At 46.8% G+C, this 19,097-nt stretch overlaps 1 protein-coding gene across 3 annotated transcripts in view; it reads right to left on the bottom strand.

The window, feature by feature from the left end:
- Window positions 1–19,097, bottom strand: part of PAX7 (paired box 7) — a 105,198-nt gene that overhangs the window by 23,837 nt on the left and 62,264 nt on the right. For all 3 annotated transcript variants that reach the window (XM_062593248.1, XM_062593247.1, XM_062593249.1), the window contains exons 6-7: window positions 14,259–14,424; window positions 13,313–13,512 (exon numbers count right to left, since the gene is read on the bottom strand). In XM_062593248.1, the coding sequence (XP_062449232.1) occupies window positions 13,313–13,512; window positions 14,259–14,424 (366 nt within the window). The remainder of the gene's footprint in view (window positions 1–13,312; window positions 13,513–14,258; window positions 14,425–19,097) is intronic.

Here is a 19,097-nt window from a genome sequence, read left to right as displayed (position 1 = left end):
CCAAGGATGAAAAACATCTGGGGTGTGTAAGTGGCTAAAATGAACAGCCTAGGAATGTCAGCCCTATCTAGTGTTGAAACCACTCTACTCTCTGGAGAGCGAGACGTGCCACAAACCCACACCATGAACTAGGATAGTGCAAATGCCTTCAGAAGCAGGCATGGCCGCAGCCCTTTTCTGCTGCAGTACAAGCGACCACCTGCAGCCACGTCCAGGGAGAGCCCAGCTCTCCTGCCTCTTTGACCCGCTCTCACCGCTGCTGCCCATTTCGAGGAGGTCGCGTGCCCCAGGCAGACAGAGGCTCTGCATCGCCTCCTTCTCTTCGCTGCTGCAGACGAGTCCCGCCACAGGCCTTGGTGCGCACCTTGGGGTGGCTCCTGCCCCGTCTGCCGGGTGAAGCAGGGCATGGAGGCACTATTAGCAGCACCCGCTGCCCAGAGCTTCGTTAGAGTTGGCAGACCCACGCTCCTGACAGAGCTGCTGAATCCGGTGTTGGCTTTTCGGGTCGGGGAGACCCCATGTGGCTCCTAATTCGGGGCTGGATTTGTGCTCAGCTGCGCACTCTAATCACTAATTAAAGGTTTGCCATCATCCTCCAGCAGCTGTTAGTGTCCTACAGGTCGATCCCCCAGCAACACTCTGCTGAGCCAGAGCTGCCGATTGGAAAGTTCATTGTATGGGCACTGTCCAACCCCCTCCCCATCCCCAATCCACCCGGGTATTTATTTCCTCATCAGAAAAGAGCTGCAATATCAGACAATGCTGTGCTTTGTACCACCTCTTCTTCTCCCCTCCTTGCAGTTAGGCCCCAAATATTTCTTGTCCCCCCCTTCCTTGTTCATTCTTTCTTTCCTCCCTTTCTTTTCTTCTTTTCGAACGAAAAAAATGTTATTTTGTGCCTCCTGAGCCTTGCCAGCTGGGCTCGGCGTCTGTATCAGCTGGAGGAGCTTATGAGCCTCGTCTCCTCGGATTTAGACTGAAATTTTGATTTTCTGCCGCGCTCAGATAATGTGGAAATCCTGTTCCCCGATATTTACTGTTTATCAGTGCAGCGCAGCGCAGTTCTGGGGGGAAGGGAATCTGTCTCTCCGTGTGTCCCCCCTCACTCCCCGCCACCCCCCATCCTGCATGCTAATGGAGTTGGACTTTGGAGCAGACGCTACAACAAAAGCCTAATTACAGCGAGCTGAGGGGAAGAGGAACTCCCTGGAAAAGAGGCTCTGCGGCCCTGGGACCAACTCTCATCCTTGCCATCATCTGAGCCAGCCGGAGCAAAGTGCTGATCCCTTGCCCTGTCCCAAGTCACCAAGCAACCTGCCCCTCTCTGGCCCCAACCCCCAGGTCTCCAGTCTCCATCGGTTAAGAGAAACACCCAGGGTCCCCTCCAGCTTTATGAAGTTCAGGATTGGGAAGTGCAGGAGCTAGGCGAGTCGTGCCATGCCCCTTTCCCCCAGCTCTTCACCTGGATTAATTGGCCCTGTCTCGTTTGTCCAAGTCAGGTTGGCCTCGGCATCCCAGTCTACCAGGCCAGCCCTCTGCCTCCTTCCCACCGTGCTCGTCCTGAAGGGAGCCTGTGCAGGACCATCGGACCATCTGCTCAGCATCTCCCTGTGATGGAGGGATGTGTGTCTGGGGACTCCCAGGCAGCCTGCCTGCAAGCATCATCCCCTTCCAAGGGGCACAACATCCCGCTGCCCTGTGGGCCAACACGCACACAAAGTCCTGTATCCTGCATTACATATTAGTCTTGTTGAGCCCTTGCAACTCACTCCTGCGAGTGACTGGGAAAGGAGAAGGAGAAGGAGAAGGAGAAGGAGAAGGAGAAGGAGAAGGAGAAGGAGAAGGAGAAGGAGAAGGAGAAGGAGAAGGAGAGGTGGGGGGACACTTCCCTCCATAAGTAACACAAACTATGCAAGAGAAGTAAAATAATAAAAAAAAAAATCTGGGGCTCAGCAGCAGGGGAACAGCTCTAAGGACAACTTAAGTGGCCAGCGGTGCATAATGCCTCGTTGTTAATGAAGCCTGCTGCCGGTCACTGGAAGGATTGGTTACTGCCAGATAATGTACAGGGCTTTCTTTCTCCCCCCAGCCCCTCACGGGGAAGGCAGGCATTTCCCTGTGGTTGGGATTGAACTGAATAATGTCCTGGCCACCTGCAAATGTGCTAGGCTTTCTCTGTAACTGCATAATTAGAGGCAGCAGTGGGGTGAGGCAGCAGGGTAACGCAGCATGCAGAAAGGAGGGAAAGAAAAATGGGAAAAGGGAGGTTTTTTTCTAAAAAGAGGGGGAAAGGAATGGAAAGGGAGACAGGAAACATGATAAAGCTCAGCCAGGCGCTCTCTGCTTGTGCTGTTCTCTGCGCAGCTTGGCTGTTGGCTGGCTCTTCTGGTTTAAAGTGACTCCGCTTCTTATGGAAACGGAGAGGCGGTATTAAAAAAAAAAAAAAAAAAAAAACCCAAGACACAGAGAGCTTCCTTATCTCATGGAGACAGTTGTCAGGAATCACTTTGACTGAGTCGTTTTGTCTCCATGCTTTTTTTCGCTGTCAAGCAGGCCTCAGGACATGGATCAAAGGAGAGGCGCCGAGCGCTCGCTGAAACTTCTGATCCCTTCTCGGTACAGACGCGCGAGTGGCAGACAGCTCTCCTCCACATCAAATGGAAGGAGAGAGGAGAGGGAGGAAGAAGGGAAGGGAGAGGGAGAAGAAAAGCTGGGAGAGAGACAGGCAGAGAGGAGGCTGCGAGGGGCTCGCTCTGCCACTCTGGATCTCATGGGGAAGACAGAAAACAGCCGCCTTTGCTTCCCTTCTCCCCCTTTCCCCATCGGGAGCATCCTCCTGCCTGCATCCCTCCTAAAGAGGGGGTTTGGCAGCCCTGCGAGTGCTAGAGAGAGGGGGCGCATGGAGTGACACAGATACATCCCCCAGCCTAGCGGTGAGCTCCCCACGGTGCCTGTCCCGACCCAGGCGGTCCCCGGGCAGCAGTGGGGCTCAGACCAAGCTCTGCATTGGAGCTAGCGTCATCCCAAGAGCTCCCACTCGCATGGCCCTGCTTTGGCTTCTGTATTGGTTCGGTGGGTGAATTCGCACCCCACAAACCACCCCCTCAGCAGCAGCTTTGCTGCTTCTTCTTCAGTCTCTCAAGCCTGTCCCAGTGATTTTCTCATTTCTGCTTAGCAAGCAGCTCCCTACCCTTTCCCCTCGGTTGCTCATGATCCCCTTTCAGGTGCTTATTCCCTGAAATAAGATCCCCCTCATCTCCAAACTGGATAGGCTTAAGAACTGACTCCAGCTTATTGTGGCGAGCTAAGACCTTCCACACCTTTGATCAATTTACTACTCACACACCCCAGACCCCGCTAGGATTTCTGATCTTCAGCCCCTGCTGTAAATTGATCTTGTGCACGCCTGTCTGATGGATGCAGGAAGCAGCATCTTGCAGCGGGAGGCCTTGCCGCACCCACGCAATCCTCCCGCACATCCAGCGCTGCGCGAGGTGGAAACCCCCTCATGGCAACTCACTCCGCAACCCGCTAGCCCCCCGACACATACCTGCTGCACAAGGCTACACCACCTCTCCTCTGCACTGCCCGCACAAGGCTATGTTCCCCGCACATTACGAGAGCTGCTGCACAGCCCCGAAACCCCAAACTGCTAAAGCACGGATTGCACGGCCATACGCTTACTCCCCCCTCCATGCCCGATGCATCAAGAGAGCCAGCCAGACGAACACTCTGCAAGCTGATGCAATACCAAACTGCCTCGCGTCTCACACAAAAGCCTGGCGCCTCATCCCTTTAGGGTACATCTCTCCTGACGCTTCGGGGCGTAGCACTGCGCCGCTCTTCTGAGCGGCCCTCCATCCTCCGAGACGGTCCGCAGAGTCCTCACTGCCCTCCAAGCGCCTGGAAGTCCTGCCTGCAACCTTCACCACCAGAGCATGCAAGCTGGCTGGCTCCAGGATGGCAGCGAATGCACGTTCTTTTCATTATTAGCACAAACAGAAGGTGAAATGAAAAAAAAACAAACCAGACTGAAAAAGAGCCGCATTCAAAATGTGGGCATTCAAAAGGGGAAAGCTGGTGGTCACTGCAGATTCCCCTATCATGGCCCTACGTGAGCAGCTCACAGTCCTCGCTGTTGGGGTTGGGGTTAGTGTCTGATCCACCACAAAGTATACTGCTGTAGATTTTTCTTAGTAGACAACTTTTTACAGGCAGTGCACAGCTGGAGCCTGGCTCTTACGCTGCAGCCAGATTTTAGCAGGCACACAAAACACAGGGGTGCACACACCGGTGTGCACACGCAGCACAGGCAAGGAGGGCATTGATGCCCATCTGCACACTGGCGCACAGAAATACACGCATGCGCCCCTGCCTCTGAATCCTAATTATTCCTCTTATTGCATTCCTCCCTTTTAAGCTTCCCCTCTATCTTGCATCGCCCATTCCGGTGCTGCCTTTGCCCAATGTGGCCCCTCGATTCCTCTTGCAGCTCGGCACCAGCTACCCAGTCCCTCCCTGGGTTATTGCAGCTCTTCGAACCATGTGGCGAAACGCTCACCTCTGAATGCCAGAGGTCACTCAGAAATGCCTGTCACCAGACTGGCTGCTGTACTAATTGCTAATCTCTCATTTTCTCTATCTGCCCTGCCTGCCTTGTCTCGAGTTCCCTTATTAATCATAAAGCAGGGCAAATCCTGCATTTGAATTCTCCGAGTCTGTGTCTCCTAGCCAAGTGCCTCTTACCCTCCCTGGTGTGGAGAAGAGACAAGACCCAGAGGAGAGGCATTTTGAACAAGCTGATGCAACACAGCTGAAAGCCCCATCAGGCCTGTTTAGGCTGCAGCATCAATTACAGTCCCTGCAATGGCTCTTCCACCCACCCTGGTTTGGCTTTGCTCCTGCTACTACATAGATGGGTAGCTACAGCACAGAGAGGGGGTTCAAAGATGCTTAAAGATTTCAGGCACAGATTTCTCTGTCTTAGCCCTGTGTGTTTTCAGTACGTGCTCCCAGTTCCTATGGCCTTCATTCCTCGCCTGCCTGGAAGCTCATCAGACCTTTTCTCTTCTCCCCAGATTTCTTCTTCCCACTGTCATTGTTCTTGTTGTTCTTCTGTATTTCTTCTGTTTTCTTCTTATTCTCCTTTCCCTCTACTCTGTCTACTTTGGATACTTGGGTTTACAAACAGTGCAGGGGGGCTGATCCACTGAAACTCATGAAAAAGCTTCTGCTGAATTCAAAGGCTCCGGACCCAACTGTTTGCTCCGTCACCCTTCAGCACTTCTGATGTTTTAACATCTCAGTAATACACACATATAACAATGACTGGAGTGGAAATCACATACAAGTAAACGCGATCAGTGCCACTCAGAGCACGAAAGCAAGGCTTAAGGTTATTACCTTGTGAGATACTAGCCTCATTTGGTTTTATCAGTTTTCAATAGGACCTGGGCATCCGAAGCAATTAAAGCAACTCTTGAAACCTCATCTCATATTTCCACCTCCACCTCTGCTGCAACAAGGGCTAAACGCAGTTTCTGCCACCTTCCTTGCAAGTGCAGGGAGAAACTGAGGGAAGGATCACGGCCATAGTTTGTCCAGCTCCAGTTATAGGACAGGGAGGTGTAAATGGTGTGGGAGAAGATACAGTTTCACTGCATGGGGAAGATTGACAGAAAATGTTTGGGCCCCTCAGATGTGAATCTCCCCCTTCTCACCCTACTCCTTCGCTCACAGAAACAAAGTCATTAGGAATCAGGCAAATAAATACATATCGATTTTCACACGAGAAAAATGTTCCGTTCTCCCCATTTCCCTTTGCTTACAGCAGAGGCGTCTAATTGACAAGAGCAGATGGGCTTTGGTGGGGTAGATTTTTTTTTTTTTAAAAAAAAAAAAAAAACTTTAGTGGAAAAACTACCAGCTTTCCTGGGATACATAGGTTAAAAGTTTACAGAGACTGAGCTGCATTTGATACCAAGCAAGGGAAAACGCCAACGCAGTCTTGGCAGAGTCAGTTTCTCCCAGAGAGCAACCTGGAGCACCTGCGCCCCCCCCCCCCCCAATTCCCCCGGTATTAAAAAAAAGAAAAAAAAAAAAAAAAGAAAAAAAACCCACGATGTTCACCTCCTTCTCCAGAAATCCCATATGCAATCTGCCACGAGGTCATGGGGAGGCTTAAGACCCCGCACTGAGGAAGAAACAGGGCACAAAGAATAATTGCAACTTAAAAAAAGGGCCAGCAGTCACTTTCCGCAGGAGAGAAATCTCGTGCGAGGGAGTCACACTCCTCTGGAGAGCTGGGGCTGCTGGGGGAGCTCGGAGGAGAGAGCGCAGGGGCGACAGCGCACATCCCTGCCTGCACATCGGGGGAAAAAGGGAGGGAGGGAGGCAAAGAGAAAGAAGAGATGAAAAAGAAAGGTAGAGAAAAGCAGGAGGAAAGGTTAAAAAAAAAAGCCCTCGTGCAGGGTGGCACCCAAGAGCGTCAGAGGTTAAAGAATATTAGAAGAACATGTTCCTACACTAAGATAAGCCGGAGAAATGAATCCTTATCCGTCCAAAACCAACCCTTTAAAATCGAGCGAGAGAAGGGTCTCCTTTCAGGGAAACGGGGAATCCTTAATGCTTCCTCCCTCAGCAACTGTAATGCCAGGATGTTCCCAATCTGCTTTGAGGGATGGAAAGATTAAGAATAATAAAAAAATTGCAATAAAATATGTGTGAACGAGGGGGTAATTGTGGACAAATGCAGCATTCAAATTCATTTTTCAGCTCTTTTACACACCATTTCAATCTTATTTTCTGCTTGTTAATGAGATCTTGTTGGTTGGGGTGGGCACGGCTGCCCAGTATCGCTTGGGTAATTGCACATAATTTTCTCTCTACTAGTGATTTGCATCAGATTTTTTTTTCTAATTCTTTGCTATTTAAACCCCCTCCTCCCTTTCCCCCTCCCCCCCAAATCTCACCCTCTCCTCCCCCTCTCTTTACCCCTCCCCTTCTCCTGGCCCAGCAAGACTCATTTTGAATGCTTATTATAGGCACAGTGTCTCCAAAAGAAAAAAAAAAGAAAAAAAAGAAAGGAAAAAAAAAAAGGAACCAGACGGAAAGGATCCGTGTCACTGAATGGAGGAGCGCTGTCTCGCTGGAGCCAGACACCGTGATGCCTGGTCTCCTCTCGCCAGCTAACATCATGTCCTTCCCAATTGCCAGGTTTCCCCAAAAAAAGGACTCAGCTGGCTTTTCTCACACTTCTGCCAGTATCAGGGCACTCCTGACAGGGATTTAGATCATCTGTAATCCCATCCCTCCGAAGTTGAGGAAAATGTTACCCAGGAGGGTGGAAGGGACTGGAGCCCTGAAATGACATCAGGAAATTTCTTAGTTGTGCTGTGTTGTGCAGACTTAGAAGGTCCCAAAGTTCAAAGCGTAAATTTGTGGGCAGCAGGGCAGAAAAGCAGTTCTTGCAGAGACACGGCAAAACCTGCTTGAGCAATTCATTTCTGCTCTGCTCTGCTCCCTTTTCATCCCCTCCACCCTGTATGGCATGCCAAGGGGTTTGAAGACACTTTCCTTTTAGCTTCTACTCTCTGAGAAGCTCAGAAAAGGCATATGAAATCCCTTCTCTACAGTTACTGCCCCTGCCTTCATTTGTAGGAATGCTGGATCGGGGAGGAGGAGAAGGAAGAACAGCAGCAGTGCTCAAGGCTGTTTCCTTACTCTTATTCCCTCACTTAACTCAAAATCCTGAAAATTGGAGGAAAAAAACGGTAAGGAAAGCAGACACAGGGTAACCTTATTTCCCACTGGGCAGAAATACCAAGGCTTCGTCAGTGCTCAAAGCATCAGAACTGGTTCTAGCAAAGCATCTGGCTGCCTGTGTCTATCTGAAGATGGCAAAAAAAAACGCTTGAGCAACCAACTGGATTTCTGCACTGCCTCGATATGACAAAGCAGGTAAACTACCAGATGGTAAATACGCTGCAGGGCTGTGCTGTTGTTTTTTGGGTGTGTTAGTATCAAATTAACATCAACTCAGAGCCTGACCTGTGACTTCAAGTCTCCCTCCAGGAACCCTATCAAGAAATTATGATCAACCCAGAAACCGTAAAACCTGACTCCAACCTTCAGTCTCCAGCCATAGCCACATTAATGCTGAGTTGAATATACAACCATTATGCTGGGAATGAATCTGCTTATGGAGCAAAAAAGCCACTGAAAGCCCTGAGAAAATTAAAGCAACAAATACAAGATGGAGAACGAGTTTCTCTTGGCTCTTGATATTTCTGGAATTATCTTAATCTCTGGGTGATCCTGTGGGTTTCCTCAGAGACTCAAAGGTCTCAGAAACGGCATGTTATGGATGTACAGGAATTGCCTGACCACAATCTTAAACATAACCACCTTAATATGTTAATATGTTCTCCTGATAGACAGATGCTGTACTGGTAAGCACCAGTGCCAAAACTTAAGAGGTAGGTGGCCAGCATACTACATAGATCAGTAAGTAGTTATTTACAGATTATTAACTGGCTAAATAGACTGATAAATAAACTAAAACAGGGGAAAGGCGAGTTTAGCTGGCAGTAAATAACAATATTTTGCTGTTTCTCTATTGCTCCTCTATCTGTGATCCAAGTACGCCACTGTAATTGCGTGCAAAATACTAAGGATCACTTCTAAACATCTCCACTGCCTGATCTCTTTTTATGGAGCCACATCACTCGCCACCTCCCTGGTTAGCTGCCATCTATCAAAACCATTGGGATGAGGAGAGCATGGAACTGCTTCATTCCCCTTCCAGTCACAACATTTCATGAGCTGCTGAAACTTCTGCTACAAGGCATTTGCAACAAGCGAACGATCTCTTGCCCCTGAATAATCCGGTGCAAGATCTCAACATGCTACACCCAATGGTCAGATACATTTAAGATACAAGTCTGGTTATAAAAGGGCAGTGGAAACTGTAGGAGGGGAAGCAGTGAGCAAAACCCTTGTAACGTACTGCCTAAATTACTGCACTGTCCCTTCCTCCCACCTCAGCTCACACTGAAGTGTACACCTTTCTTGGAGGATTGTCAGACAAATCTTGATGAGGACTTAGCTGGAATTATATCAAGTTTACTGTTATATTGAGCTGTTTATCATAAACCTTGTGCCACCTCAGTGAGTGAAGATTCCCAACTAGCAAAGATCTGAATTTCAGACAGACTCAACACTTGTTTTTGCTGCCAGTATGAAGCTTGACTCAGCTAAGGAGGTCTTGGTACCTGGTCTTGTTATAATCAGGGTTGGTAAGTATTGTCAAGTAAATGGAAAATGATCCTTTAAAAATGCTGGGATGAAAATGAGTTGGAAATGTTTGAAATGTATTTATGAAATTCTCCTCCTGACTGACACACACACACACACACACACACTTGATTTCAACCCACTCTTATCCCAGTACTGTGAGAAAAAATGAGAGAGAAGCTCCAGGGCCAGAAATTGCATTTGCTCTGACTCCAGTTACTCGCTCTTCTGATTCAACCTTGCTTTGTATCTGTATCTCCTTGCTGATTTTTGGCACAGCAAGCGTGCCAGCCGGGAGGCAGTTACAAGCCACTGAGTCAGCCCAGCTGAATGTGGAACAGCTGCTGCTATCCATGCAACCTTTGGGGAGAGATGGGGACCGCACTGCTGCAAGTTCTGGGTCCCTGGTACCAAACCACTTTTTGATAATCCGTGACTGCTGCAGCCACCGATTCCACCCTGACAGATGCCAGGTGACTCATCTGGCTGCAGCTGGCCGGCCTAAGAAGTTCACTTTCTCAAACAGGCAACACTCAGAGCAAAATGTCTCTCCTTCCAAGGCTGTCCCAGCATGAAACCATCACAAATAACTGCTCAGATTACCCTTTCTCACTAAGATCTGGCACAGAGTATGGCATGGAGGATTGTGCTAGGTAGCGGTTTAATTATTTGGGAATACCCCTTGTCCAACCAAGACGAGTGTTCATAAATGAAGTGTCACACAAAATGATTTGGAGAGTTCAGGGGATGCTTTGGTGCAATGTGCGAGAAGGGGAAAGGAGTTCCTACAGCCTCAGAGCTCAAGGGAGTTGAGAAGAGAAATAACCAAGCACATGATGGAGCTGTGATGAAGGCTAGGAAATGATGGGATGGAGTAGCTGAAAGCCAAAATTCCCAGCAGACCTCACTGGATGTCAGTTCTGGGAAATGCTTTAAGGATCCAGGAGCAGAGCTGGACAGGCGAAAAGCTCTTGTGTGCTGTAAGCCAGAAAAGAAGCAAGAAACATGCCTGTTCCCACATGAAGTTTGGGTAAAATTTTCAGCAGTGTCTGCTCTTTCTGCGAGGAGGGGGAGGACTAAAGTGTGTGCGTGCAGGGGGAGTTGAGCCTGCAGAGGCCGAACGTAATCCCCTTTTCTCTTTTGTGAGAATGGAAATGCCATGCCTCTCCTCTAGAATTTCAGTTGCCAGCACCGAGCCCGTCTGGTGGATTCTGGCTGGGATACCCAATCCCGGGGTAACTGGATAGCGTCCCGAGCGGCAGCAAATGCTGGGAGCTCTCCCCCAGGCCTGTCCCCAACCCCCTTGTCTAAACTGCAAAGAAATCTCCCTCCTGCTGCTGCTAAGGGATGAAACTAGAGAACTATCTGTTTGCAGCTCAGACAAATCACCATCATTTTAAGTTTCCAACCTTTTTTCTATCTCCTGAACACCCTCCATTCCTGTGGTTGGTGTCTACCCCTGCACAGAGTGGCCAGTTACACAGATAACTGGATAGGAAGACAGGAGGAGTGAGGTGCATTGATTTTACCTCTAATGCTGTGGAATAGCTGTGTTATGTACAAATAAATTGCACAGAGCAACCCAAACTGAGACCTCACAAAATTTCTACTCACTCCACTGCGTAAAAGAGAACACTTCTAAGAGTTCTTATTCACATTATTTGGAGTATTTCTTGCATCCTTCCACTAGGAACAGCAGAGGGCTTAGAAAGGCAGGAAGGCAGCCGCGCAAGTAAACAGAAAGCACTCGTAAAATAACCTGAGTTAGTCTTTCTATGCACAAAAGAAATAGAAGAATTTATATGCCAATATCTTGGCCCTTGCATGATTAGAAGCATTAGGAAAATGGGAATCTCCCTTTCTTGGGGATGCAAAGCTCTCTTTTCTTCAGGACTGCAAGATAATGTATCCTCTCTTTCCCATACAAAGGGCTTATTGGCTCAGGACGCTATCTTCCTCTACCCTGAGCCTGGGGGCAGGGTAATTTGGGATAGGGATAAGGATAGGAAGCAGCATTGGTCTGGTCACTTCAATGAGCTTCTGATTCAGTGAGCGGGACCTAGTAAGCAGATGATGAAGCTACAGAAATGGAAATTGCCTGATGGACTTTTATATGTCTAATGCTTGTGGAGCTTATCATGTGGATCTCACCATGACTGATTCCATGGTGCTAAATTGCACTTGTGATAATCTGAATTAATCATGTGCCCTGGACTATCGAACCTACAGTCTGCCTTTGAATTCCATACCACAAGCTCGCCTCCCAAGCCTAACACTACTAGAAATCTCTTGTCAGAAAGATATCTCCCTACTTCCCCCACAAATTACACTCTCTGAGGCAATATTCAGCCCCATGCCAGTAACACTTTTACATTTTATATCTTATGACCATTCAAAGCTAGAAGTGAGATTTTTATACCATTGCAGAGAAGCTGCAAAATTTCCCTCTCTCCATTGACACTCAATGTTTGTTTTCACACTTGAGAGATCACAAGCTATTGGACCTTAAAATCCATATACCTCTCTGATGTCCCCATTTATTGGACTCCTCTCTAAACAGTTGTAGCCTTTTCATTTCAGATGCCTACCTAATTTCTCCCCATAGTTTCACATTATTTTGCACTTCCTGTCTTAAATAGTGCTGATGTCCACTCTGAAACAACTGCTACAGTGCACTTCATACAGCTCTGTACTTCAGAAGTGATTGAGAGCAAAAATAAAACGCACTTGGTACCCCTCCAGCATGGCAGACGCCACACAAATACAAGTCCTTGTTAACTTTTAGTGTACAATATGTGCCTCGTTCCCCTTAAAAGCAAATGTGTATTTGGAAGACAGATTACTTCAAGTAAAGCAAAGGGAAGATTAAAGGCTCCACCTAACGAGGTGACAGAAAATTAGAATTCTTATTTCAGGATGGTGATAGAGAGCGGAGGTATTGTGGACTGTACTCTCAGCTGGCAAATCCTGACATCCCTTACTGACTTCTGTGGAGCTCACCAACTGAGAACGTAGGTCCACTCCCATTGCACACACACAGCGTGAGCTCTGCTCTTTGCTTTCTCCAGACCTGTTGATGATGGAGGACTTAACCTCTCCGCATTGCTGAGGCTTGTTTTTCTATTGTGTACAGCACTGAAAAGCCATGCACACGACTGGTAACGATCTGATAAAACCTGGGAGAGGGGCTCTTTGAAAGGCAGCTGGGCTAAGGCCAGATCCAAGAGTCAGGTCATGGGCGTTCTATTCTGAGTTCAGGCAGGGATTTTAATATCAGGGGTGCGTTACATGGCGAGGCTGTGGCTGCTGCCTCATAAACTTCATATACACATGCTCCATTCTTTGACACGAACACATCAAAGCATGTGGAATATATCTTTTCTCCTTTAAAGCTTACCTATACCTCTTACTCCCACCTTGTGGAAGGTGGTCATAAGCAGAATTGATTATATGACTATTAGTTCCTTGAAACCAAATCCCAGATCTACACATCCCTGCATTTCAAGGAAGTTCAGATCCATGAGATTTTCACAGGTAGGGGCTTTCCCCTGTTCCAGCCAGACTTCAACAAGTTGGCTCAAGCTAATCTCTAGATTAGTGGCTCACAAATCATGGACTACTCCTAAAAAGCCTGCAAAAAGAAACTAAGAAAATCAAATTTGATGTCATTAGGCTAAAATCAACAATCAAAGGGCCCACCTACAATGGATTTTTTTTAAGAGGGCTAAGAAGATGTACAACAATGCTCTAGGTCCCAGTGTTTGCAACTACAGCGTGCTGTCTGGAATATAGGAACTAACAGGATACAAATGCTCTGGCAGTATGTCTCAGGACAGACATATTGCTGATAAACAGATCAACTAATTGCTTTAACTAGGCAACCTCCAGGAGTACATGACAGTAACTCCCCTGTTAATCACAATACATTGTGATAGCCTGAAGCTTGCCCTGCTCTCAGAGGATCTGGACCAGCCAAATGCTCTCAGCCAAAGAAAGAGAATGGAAATGGGTCACATACCTGTGGAGAGAGGCCATTGCTAACAGGATTCATGTGGTTGGCAGGAGCTGCAGCATTCATGAAACTGTCTGAGTAGCTAGAGAAGCTGTGTCGGGCCCCGTAGGCAGAGCCGGTGTCAGCAGCAGCTGCTGCGGCAAGCCCTCCCTGGTGCATGGTGGATGGCGGCAGCGGCTGGGGTCTGTGTACGGTGCTTCCCCCATCTGTGGAGAGATTGTTCATAGGTAAATGGTCATGGGATGCTACAGCTGGGACTGTGCAAAACATGGACTGATGGCTTGTCCATCCTGATCTCAGCCCTGTGCTAATGCAGCTTCTATATCTCACCATCTGTGTGCTTCATATGAACGTATTGTTTGACAGTTTACGTACAGTAAAAAATATGCAAACTTGGGGTGAAATATCTGACTTTTCTCTTGATTTCCTCCAGACAGAAGCTACAAATTCCTTTAGATGCCAAAGACACTGGGAATCAGCAACAGCCCTTCCACTAGGTTCAGAACCTGCTCCTAGAGGACAGCCCCCAATATACTTTGCTCTCAAGAAAACCATTTCTAAAGGAAACGCAAGAACTGGTGAAAATTGGTTCACAACTGAGTCGCAGTACAGAGTTTAATCCATCATGTGGGATAGCCTATATTACACTTGCTTTAGATTGTAGATTGACGTGCTCTCTATTTCAAAGCTGAGTGGATTATCAAAAGATATGAGACACGTTGATACAGCAGAAAGGACCACAGGACAGAGAGCAAACTGGTTCTCCCTGTTTTCCAGAGGAGACACTGTGGAGTTTCCACTGACTTGAGACAAAAGTTGGCCTCCCTGGCCAAAAAGAACCCACCTACCTACTACAGGAGCCTAAGAGGAGTGGCACAATTCAGAAAGGGAAGAGCTGATGGGATGATGTAGGGCAAGCAGAGAGGAGCAGTATACAGGAATTGGAGCTCACCTTGGGAAATGGTGGTTGTGGGGTAGGTGGAATCCGGCAGCTGGTATGGGGGGAGAGTCGGCATTCCTGTCGGTGGGAAGCCCCCCGGCAGCAGGTGGTTGAAAGCCGCAAGCTGGTTCGCTCCCGCTTGTTTGCGCCACCTCGCTCTTCGGTTACTGAACCACACCTGAGACGGGGAAGAGGAAAGAGCACGTGTGATTCGCTCTGAGCTCCTGTCCCATCTTGTCTGGGTTGCTGATGAATCAGATGGAAACACGTCTGGAAGCCAGAGGAAAAGATGGGGAATACAGAGAAAGAGAGAAAAAGACAGAGAGGCCACGTCCCAGTGATTAGAGCACTGGCCAAAAACAGGTTCAAGACACCACCTGATACTAGTACTAGTCTGTTCTTCGGTTTTCTCTCTCTCAAATTAGAATACTACTACTCCCTTGCCTCCTAGGGAGATGGTGAAAATACACGCATTTAATATTATGAAAGATTCAGCTACTATTAAGACTGGAAGAGTGGCTATCAGCAGCAGGGTGAGATGAAGAGGAATAATTTAGCTTGTGCATTCCAAGAGAGTCCATAGCAAGTAGATGTATTGCTACCACCTGGCCATTCTGCCTTGTTATCTGACAACTATGTGAATTATGCTAAAGGATTAAGTACCATCATAGCAACACGGCTGCACTGTTAGGAGGGATAAATAGATAGATTAGCATCATGGTTTCTATGTTAGACAAGCTAAATAGATAGAACCAGACCGGAGGGAATACAGGGGTTTCTTAGCTTCTCTGTGCTGCAGCAAATCACTCTTGTCTGTATGCTAAGACATGTTCTCCTTGCAAGGGGCACTGTGGTATGTGCTAGCATTGTACTGTAGCCAATTTAAATCTCTGTGCATTAAAATAAACCTAGTATTAATGCACGTGCAAAGCCGTGGTCATGTTTCCTACAGTACAGGTTTACCTGGGAGATGCGAGGAGAGGTATTTCTAAATGGCCTGCCCTGATGTGTTTTATCATAGGCAATCTCTCTTCTGGGTAGTGGGAAGGGCTTCTCAAACTGTCTCTTGGTTTTGCTTTACTTTAATCATAGAGGCTCCCAGGACCGATTCCTGTTTGGGGTTGAGAAGTATGTGGATAAGCTTTCAAGACAGATGAGAACGCAGCTGCTGGACTTTGTGAGGCCTAAAGGGCTAGAAAACATGATTAAATTTCACAGCAATAAGAAAAAATGGAACAAAAATCAAGAGTGTAAAGCATTCAAGAGGAAAAAAAAATCCTGTATCAGGCTTCCAAGCTGCTCAACATCAGATCAGAAGCTGGGGTTACAAGGGTTTGAAGCACTGAGTGTCTCCAGATCTTGTGAATCAAAACAAAACTTTCTTCCCTAAATAAAGTGAAGATGAGTCTGATTCTCGTCTCACTTCAGACAAGCTCAAGATCTCAAAATGGAAGTCTTTCTCCAGCCTTTAAATCGAGTTCCCCTATAAATGGTCACTTCTTAGTTTCCTTTCTTCTTAATTTGTACCTATACGCTTAATATACGCCTATATTTTCACCTGTATGTTTAACTCATTTGACACGACAAGGCAACATGTTTGCACTGAGAGCTTCTTATGGAGTGCTGGATCTCAGTCCACCCATGCTGCACTGGTGCTCCAACTGTATGCAGAGCTGCAGCGAAGAGCTCAAGGTGACAGTGCAAGATTTTCATTATAGTTGGCATAAACAGATTTTTGCATTGGGGGAACAGAACCAGGCCTGATAAGCAAAGGTGAATTGCTAGTTGCAAAAGGAAGCATACAGTGAACTTCACGCACAAATTACTGCGAGGCACTCTGGATTGCAGTCTATTACTGCTCTTTCTATTAGCATTACTCATCTAACCAGAGTGCTGTGGAAACAGTTTGATTCCAACCTGCTAATGACAGCTCTGGGTGACCTACTGATGACATTTACAAACGAGGTAGGCTCAGGTTCTGGGCAGTCCTTCACTTGATGCTGTTATTTACATCCATGTACAGCAAAACCAAAAAATGCTGTCAAAATAAATATTTCGTGTTTCTCTACAGCCTTTCAGTTGAGCCTCCCTGGGTGTATCCATATTAGTGTTTTAGTTTAGATGAGAAATGCACTTTTGAAGTGAATGTCCTGACTCACTTTCAGCCCTTCAGTTCATGCTGTGGACTTCTCTTGGGAGTGTGCGAGCTAGGTTCCTTCAAGGTTAAATTCAACTGAAATATGCACGTCGGGCATGCACACAGCGCACTCCAGTTGATAAATCCATTCAGTCAGTGGGACCAGACCAGAGCTGGTCTAAAGTAACCTCCCCAAAATGCATACAGTGTTGATGTCACGTCCTGGGCACCAAATGTTTCCCTTTAAAGGGCTGCTCCTATTCCACAGTACTCCTTGCTAAAGTAGCATAACCTTTTAGCACCTTCCAAAAGCCTGACAGAAATAGGTCAGCTTACATCCGATCTGCATTGATCAACAACGTCCATGCAGGTCAGAATCTCTGTGTTCATTGCTGGCACCAAACTCAAGGAACTCTAGTGAAATTAGGACAGAGTTAAGGAGAGAGAAATGAATGAACATCAAGGTCTGAAATATTTAGTAACTCTTTTATACAGTCTAGCACAGGGTCTAGTCCATGACATAGTTTTTAGGAGCAGTAAGCAACACAAATATATAAATAAAATATATAAATATAAATAAAAATTAAAGACCTTAACCTTTTGTTTAACCCAGTTACACAAAGTGAATGGTCCTGTCCTTTTCCCTTATTTTACTTGCACATGCATGTAGGTGTAATTCATGCTCATTAAGGAAACAGAACTTGGCTCCTTCTTTCACATCATTTGCTTCCACTTTACAAGTTAAGAAGGACATCAAAACTTTCAAAATGTTTCTATTAACCGGATAGGAACATAAGGAGAGATATAAATCTCCAGGGGAAAAAAGACCTAGTCCCTGTCTGGAAGAGCTTCCATTCCAAGAAAAAGGCCTCACTCCTGAGGACAGCATATAGAATAACTGGAGAGAAAATGCTACCAAGCAGCTATGAATCCAGGAATCAGGAAGGAAAGAGAATTTGGACTCTGAGAAAGTAAAAGCCACTCCAGTGAATTCTGACACTTTTCTGACGTTAGAAAGGGTGGGAAAGTTCCTTCTTGTAACTAAGAGCCAGATGCTGGCAAATCCACTCTGGATTAGAAGTTTAGAAGAAACATGTGGAATGAGATGGTCGAGTATGGGACAGGTTTCTCAAACAACATACCCTCATGTACTCTGGTTCTCCCTGTGGTGGTTTGTCAGTTGGATTAGCTAACATAACAGAGTTTTGGTGAGATCTGCACTACGTTATGTTATACTTGATACAGCAAGTATCAACAGAGAAGCCAAGGGTGTTTCACGGTGATGGCACAGACCCTTTATTCTCAACCTTAAAAGGGTGATCTTTGTTCTGTGCTAGTGAAACCAGTAGGGACCCGGACACTGCTTTCAGCACCAGCAGGGCCAGGCTATCCAAAGGGAGCGACCTGCTTATGTTTTTGCCTTTTCACCATCCCGCTCCCTTTCTTGGCTCGTCTTTGTGTTTTCATTCATATCATACAAACATGGTTAGAAGTCTCTGATTCTCCTCCTCGGCCTTCACAAACTCTACTTTTCCTCTAGATTTTTCCTGAGAAGCCCTTTTTGCTACCATGCTCTTCTACCCAAGCCTCCTTCTCTGGTCTTGCTCCTCCATATCCATTTGGGCAATGTTGATCTTTTTGTGTCTTAAGGGAGAAAAAAAGATATGCTGAATCCTTTTACAACTAGATACAGCTGACCAGGAAGGCCTGCATGTGGGGCATCCTCTGGGTGTCCTGCATACTTCAGTCTGCAATGCACACAGGCTTGAGAAGGAAGGAAAGTTAATTTTCTGGGCAGTGGACTATCACCAAAGCAAGAAAGTTAGTTCCTAATGATCCTACAGGTGCCTTGTATGACACAACATTGCTGCATTCAACAAAATTTGATCCTTACACTATCCATGCATGAGATCACCACTTCTAAAGTGAGGATGAAAGCACATTCTCTCATCTTTTTGTTTCAATGATCAGCTACCTGAGACAGAGACTCTCTTGAACTACAGACACAAACACTACCCAGCACAGTGAGATCTCTGCTTTAGTTGGAGCATCACAGTAAAACAAGTAACAAACAATAAAAACAGTAGATACACAGGCACCAAATGCAATGCACAACTACACACTTAGCTGTAGAGTTTCCTTACAGAGACTGGTTGAAGGAGCCAACTACAAATATACTAAAACCTTCAACAAATAATTTTATAGGATTTATCTTCCTTTGCAGAGGAAGGGACGTTTCATGGCCCAAACAGGTTGATTCTGCCCCTTACTTATAACCCACAGAAAAAAAAAGAAGATACATTCCAGCTAATGACGTTAGCAATTCTTTTCCTTCCCCTGCCTTAAAGGTGGCTCAGGCCTTTATGCTTATAAATCACTTTATTGGTAGTTGAAATACAGAGGCTAGAGCAGCCAACTGTAATGCAAGGCACACTTCAAAGGGAACCTGCTTTCATTTCATAACAGTTAAGGTTTTATCAGCCACTAAAGATTCCCCCTGCCAGAGGATCCTGTTACGCCATGTTAAGCCCAGGGTGAAGGCTACAGCTGTTAAAACCAAACCATGGTGGGAAGAAGATGAGGAAGAAGTTTTGAAACTGCTGGTCCACCTGTGGAGACATTGCTCTGGAGGCTGCTGGAATGGGCTTTCGCAGAACTGCCTAGCTGAACTTTTCTACTGGGACAAACTTAGTTGCCACTTGGAAAAAGAACTG

This window comes from Rhea pennata, chromosome 22, assembly GCF_028389875.1.
Source record: "Rhea pennata isolate bPtePen1 chromosome 22, bPtePen1.pri, whole genome shotgun sequence".
NCBI classification, from domain to species: Eukaryota; Metazoa; Chordata; class Aves; order Rheiformes; family Rheidae; genus Rhea; species Rhea pennata.
The sequence above is the reverse complement of the archived record's forward strand: the minus strand, read 5'-3'. Positions and strand labels throughout refer to the sequence as shown.